General features: G+C 39.6%; 1 protein-coding gene across 1 annotated transcript; it reads right to left on the reverse strand.

Annotated features, from left to right (window-relative positions):
* Positions 1 to 1,773: 1,773 nt before the first annotated feature.
* LOC100277510 (uncharacterized) lies at positions 1,774 to 5,751 on the reverse strand. The gene is made up of 8 exons (NM_001367326.1): positions 5,432 to 5,751; positions 5,183 to 5,323; positions 4,167 to 4,394; positions 3,315 to 3,522; positions 2,977 to 3,113; positions 2,601 to 2,681; positions 2,431 to 2,497; positions 1,774 to 2,345 (listed from the first exon to the last, which is right to left on the reverse strand). The coding sequence occupies exons 1-8, from the start codon at positions 5,644 to 5,646 to the stop codon at positions 2,022 to 2,024; spliced, it is 1,401 nt and encodes a 466-aa protein (NP_001354255.1). The 5' UTR covers positions 5,647 to 5,751; the 3' UTR covers positions 1,774 to 2,021.
* Positions 5,752 to 6,234: the final 483 nt, after the last annotated feature.

A 6,234-nucleotide genomic window follows, 5' to 3' on the forward strand; every position in this document is an offset into this window, starting at 1 on the left:
AGCTCTCCTTGAAATTTATTTATCATATTTTTCAACGTCTAGCCAAGCCTAGCAAGATGAACCGAGCTTAAATCCACATCCATAGGAAGTCAATTATACTCTTCAAATTTTAAAACAAAAACAACGACAATCAGAGCAATTTAAAAAAACACTAACCCAGACCAAGATGTGTGTTTTTCAGCTCAGAAGCCTGATGGAGACAATGAGATAAAGGGTCAATTGATGCAATCTTAAGCCAAAAATGGTAAATTGAAAGTGAGATGTTGGCCACCTTTATATTCCTTAAGTTGGACATTCTAATAATGGAAATGCACATATTTAGTATGAAGCAGTTCCACTTGCACCTAGATGTAACGATGAAGAAAAATACTAAAGCCCTGTTTGGATGTAAAATATTTTTTTGGAATTTTAGAAAACATCATAGCTTTGTGAAATACTTTAGTTTTAGAGTTGCATATATTAATTGGATGCAAATGAAACAAATATTATGGTTTGAAACCAATGGTATTAAAACTTTTGGAATTTTAAGATTTTTCATTCGAGACCTCATTTTTAAAAGTATGGTTTTGTAAATCAATGACTTCTAAAACTATAGTTTTTAACACTATAACATCCAAACAAAAGCCTAAGCAACTCAAGCTCAAACGAGTAGAGTGGGATACTGTATCATTCTGTTGAGGCATAAGTATTTTTTTATATCGTCAATCGCTACAAATTGGAGACCATCATAATAGTAGTTCAAAAGTTAACCAATTGATATACAACTTTGTACACTGGACATCCATATGATTGGACTATTCGTTTGACAAAATTGGTACACGTTGATATTTTTTTAAAAAAAGCATACATTCTGCATTGATGTATGGATGATTAAATCATAAGACCTTTGTTTTATTGCACTGGGATCGGAGGGGGTTGAAGGGGATTAAACTCTTTTCTATTCAATTTTGACTAACAAGTGATTTAATCTTTTTTAATCCTCTTCAATCCATTTTTAACCGAACAAATCCTAAGAGAGAAAAATCATTTTAATGCACATAGTCAAAGTGTTATATAGCGGGGTTGGGTCATAATCAAAAGTTAATCGATTGATATACAACTTTGTACAGTGGGCATTCATATGATTGGATTAGTTGTTTGATAAAATTGGTACACTTTGATCTTTTTTAAAGCATACATTCTGCATCGATTGATGGAGGATCAAATCGTAAGGGCAGAAAATCATTTTAAAGCACGTAGTCAAAGTGTTATAGCGGGGTTGCATCATGTAGGAACGATATGATTAAAAGATTAAGAAATAAATTTCAATAAGCATGATTTACTATTTGCATTCTCATCCCTTCCTATTTTAACTAAAATTAAAGGTTCTAGTCCTCAGTAGGTGTGGGGGTGGTAATGGATCCACGATTCATTCGAGTCCTTAATTAATTTTAGTTAAAAATGTACATAAATAGAGTTCAATCCTTAAATTGCCAGTATAAATTTTAGAGCCCATTGCTACCCTTAACCCTCATCTCTAATTAAGAAAATCGTAGACTATCTCCATCATACTCCATATCATACTCCTTATTTCAAACTTCACTCTGCAAACGGTATAAACAGTCATTTACATGACCTGCTGGAGATGGCTTGGTAAAGTGAGTCTATGGGCGGGAGATGTGGTCAATTGTGCAAGCTCTGAACTCCATCTCCAAGTTCTTCAGCCAGAACGGTCTATAAGAAAACAAAAGAATGAGAAATTCCATTTAAACAATTTCAAGGACCATAAGTTATATTCGCATGACAACAACAACAATAAAGGTCATAAGTTACAACCACATATGGTCATTTAATGACCAGGGCATCGTTTGGACAAATCAATTAATTAAAAAATCTATCTTGCTATATCCACTAAAGTCCCGATTTTCCGAAGAGTCCTGTACAAGGTTCGTTCACTAAACCCTCTAATGGGTCTAGTCTCGCGCTAGGATCACATGGGTGACCATACAAAAATCATGCAATGAACTCTACAAGCCAGTATGTCACTGGCATTTCTTGGCTTCATCTGGTAGATAGCAGTTCTTATCCTCACTGTCGGGTGGTGGCGGCACACCAAATACCCAGTCCAGCACATTCAGGTACTTGGACCGGAAGACTTCTCTTTCCTGCGCATAGCAGTGCATAATGATAGAGGTAGCTATGCTGAACACAACCACATCAGCTCGCTTTATCTGAAGTATTGGAGGGCAGAGTCCTGCATCGGTCATCCATGTGAAAAAACTCTCGATAGCTCTGGCAAGACAGTACAGGGATATCTCAATCCTCCTGCTCTTCTTCTCGATGAGCAAAGCCAGACCTGTTGGAAACTGTCATATGGAAGTAACTTAGTATCATACGGCTACAGGATTAGGAAAAGATGCTGAATTCATGTGCTGAAGTTGTTCTGCATACCGTGCCAAGGATGACAAGAGGGGTATTGGCTCTCCGGAAGATCCTAAAAAGCAGGCAGGTCCAAGCCCTGATATATAGAAGGGAACACCATTAATTGCCATCCCAAGGAAAAAAACAATTATACACCTTGGTCCTTACTGCAAGAGCAGAATAATAAATAGTGAGCTCACCATGCAGATGCACAGTATACTGAGAGAAACAGACTAGATCTTGCTACTCCTAGAAAACTCTTCCCTATAATTGAGTAAGGCCTGCATGTTTTAAGGGACATGGAACAGTTAGAGAAACTGCATTCTTTTATAAAAAATGGAGAAGGCAGCATTTCAGCTTTGAATAGACAAATATGTAATTATATTGTTCACGAGTTCTGCTTGTTTCCATTTTCACTTTTTCAGCCAAAACAGGATAAGTTTATGGAGCACAATCATCCCTGGCACATCAGGCTCAATTGATGCAGCGTATGCATGGTTTTTGTATGCAGAAAAACTTCTCTCCCAATTAACAACTAAACTTGCCACTGAATTGCATCAACATATATTAGTATACCTTTTCATGAGATGCTGCCTATGAACTACAAGTGCAGGGACTAAGTAGACTGGAACATATACAGGAACTGCTCTTCCATATGCTTGTAACAAGAATGAAAAGACATGTCCTGTACATGACTGGTTACCATGCACAATCTGGAAAGCAAACACAAGAAGTTAGATCATGGAGGGTAAAGAAAATTAACAAAAAAAATGAAAACAGATTAGGTGTAGATAGTTCGGACCAGAGAAAGGTATGCCACAGAATTGATTCTATTTTCTGGATGCTTGATATGTCAAACTTCAAAGTACAATGGATAGTAGCTCAATATCATTCATATGGATCTTAAGACTTACTGAGCAAGGCACTTTCATGTTTGGATCTAGCTTTATGTCAACACCAACAGATTTGTAGTACTTCTCGATACCCACTAAGTTACTGAAAGCAGTGTGGTTGACTACATCCTTCACACCTTGCAAAATAGTAAGATCTTTTCCACCATGCTTGTTTAGAAATGATTTATATGATGATGGCAAACTGTCCTGCTTTAAAATGTATGCTGACCTGCATAGAAAATAACGAAGGAAAAAATCACTATGTCTACAGAATTTATGGCATGATATATATGCAGTCTTGATCTTGACTAATCACTTTGTCCATGACAAGATAATGGAAACTTTTTCATGCATAGTATACTGGTTTAGGGCCTCATCAGAATGCAGGGTTCTAGAAATGTAGGAATAGAAAAGGCTAGGAATATAATGCCCTGACATCTTGAATCCTATGGATTGAGAAAACACAGGAAACTGAATGTTTGGATGGAGCAGACAAAAAAACACACGAATTTGATGAGACAGTGACACAAAGGAAACTTTCCATGAGGTTCAACCTCTTAGTAAAATTCCTCCAAAATTCATATGAAACAAGCCATTCCATATGAATTTCACAGGATTTGTAGGAACCCAATCCTTTATTCAAAAGGGGTTCGCACGAAATTTTCCTATAGGATCAATCCTTTAGAATTCTTTCTTTTTTTCCTTTACTCCAAACGGACACTTTGCTTACACAATGAGATGCTTGACAGTCAACAGATATGAAGTGTAAACAGCTCCATTCACGGCATAACTTGGAATACATTAACAATAATTTCTAATTTCTAAACAATCACTAGAACCTAAAATGTTATTGAATATTTGAAGGGAACTTACAAAATTTGTGCAGATGAGAGGCACATAAGGAAGACATCACCATGTGACCAAGTCAAAGGTTTACAGATCTTTCCAAAACGCTTGCTCTTTATTCCACAACGGGATGCAAGCACTGCTGCACGCATCAGAATGTATATAGCCAAGCTAGTATGCTGAGTTCCTGGTCCTGTCAGGAGCATAGAAGGACCAGCAATCAACCCAGCTAAAAATGACCTCCACCTTGCTGTTCTGAAGTAACAAGAGTATTCAGTTATACATTGTCCAATAAAATCGACCTAGTGCTTCAAAGAGACGTTGAAGCTATAATGGAACAAGATGCTGAGGTGTTATGTCAATAAGAAACAACTACAAAATAGCAGGATAGGAACTGCCACATAGCATCTTGATCATATCTGGGTTCAGCATAAGACCCATGAAAGATAAGTACTGGACTACTGAGCTTCTCACAACAATAATACTGAATAACATCAGGCTGCAGAAGTCGTATAATATCGAACAAAATTCCACAGGTTCTTGTTTCAACTAATCTTAGTAAACAACACAGCGATGCAACACTTGGGCAATCAAAACTAGCATCTTGGTTCTTGGATCACTAATAATGAACAAAAATTGCATGCACAAGAAGAATTATTTGCAACTGTAGAACTGTCATCAAATTCTCACTGCAGTCAGCAATCATTTCTATCGAAATTCAATTAATCCTCACAAAAGCACCAGCTCTGGCCTCTCATACTATTTTTTTTAAAGTAACACCAGCTGCACGATCTATTTTCTGTTGCTTTTCATCTTCTAGACATGTTCATTGAAACACATCACTTGACAGATAACTAAATACACTCAATTCTCACCTACAAAGGTACAACTACAATCCATTATCTTCACACGCGACTAACCAAAGGCAACACACATGGTTTGCTCAAATCATCACAGAAGCAATCACCAATCACCTCCACATGAAGCAAATTCGCAGTTCCTAAGTAGGAATTATTTATACTGTGATGGTCCCATGCACTGACCTCTTACGTCCCCAGACGGCGGCGATGTACTCATCGACGGAGACGTAGCTGCCGGCAAAGGTCCCCAAGAACAAGCCATACCTCACAGTCTCCTTGACCGCGAGCACCACGGCCTCCTCGTTGGTCATAGCTCCGGCCTTCCTGCACTCACCAGCACGCCACGGCACGAGAACTAATTTTAGAGCCGTAAGACCCCCAAAAAAAAACCCGCACCAAAACATCCAGCTTGTGCGCCCGCGAGTGAGAGACCTCGATCTGGGGGAGCGGCGGCTGCGGATGCGGACGAGGACGGAGAAGAGCGCGAGGCCGCCCTTGAGGCCTGCGCCGATGGCGAAGCCCTTCGCTGCCGCCTCCACGCACCGCCGCAGCCACCGGAGCTCGCCGTCCCCCGCGGCCAGCGCCGGCGGCGCGGCGCACTTGACGTTCACGGCGCATTGGAGATCCTCCGGCGGCGGGGGCGCCATGAGCTGGCCAGCGATGGGGGAGGCGCGGATCCCCCCCACCAAGCCACCACAGTGAGGAAGGGGAAGCTCTGGTGAGGGCAGATGGGGGGTGGAATGGACGAATGGTAGATGCGGCAGTTAAACTAACCAAAGTTGTTCTTGCTTTGGGGCTGCGAGGCGCGCGTTTACGCCAGTGCAGGCAGCGTGACTTGCCGTCAGCGGAGCTCTACGCGTCTTCGTATTTGCAGGCAATTTCCCCTACCCGTCGGTTCCCTGAAATAAGAACCCTGTTCTCAGAAATTTACTCCTGATATGATATAAATCTTATTAGAGCAACTCCAATAGTTATATAAATTTTAGCTCTCTAAATCACAGATTTAAGAAGTTGCTAAATGTCTTTTGGAGTAAAAAAATGTGAGTTCTCCAATAGTTCTCTAAATATAGGTTGTAATTTTGTTTTGTATTTATCCACATAAAAAATAAGTCACAAAAACTATATAATGCAATCAACATTTTTGTTTAGGGAGTTGTTAAATGGTTGCCAAATGTAGAGAGAAAATGAGGTTAGCTGACAAGTTGTTAAATTTAGAAAGTTCATTTAGAGAACTA

Source organism: Zea mays, chromosome 1 (assembly GCF_902167145.1).
Source record: "Zea mays cultivar B73 chromosome 1, Zm-B73-REFERENCE-NAM-5.0, whole genome shotgun sequence".
Classification (NCBI taxonomy): domain Eukaryota; kingdom Viridiplantae; phylum Streptophyta; class Magnoliopsida; order Poales; family Poaceae; genus Zea; species Zea mays.

Coding starts and splice junctions, on each gene's coding strand:
- LOC100277510 (NM_001367326.1), bottom strand. CDS start 5,646: ATGGCGCCCCCGCCGCCGGAGGATCTCCAATGCGCCGTGAACGTCAAG. Junction 3,523..4,166: donor CTCTCATCTGCACAAATTTT/GTAAGTTCCCTT, acceptor TTTTCTATGCAG/GTCAGCATACATTTTAAAGC. Junction 2,498..2,600: donor GTATACTGTGCATCTGCATG/GTGAGCTCACTA, acceptor TCTATATATCAG/GGCTTGGACCTGCCTGCTTT.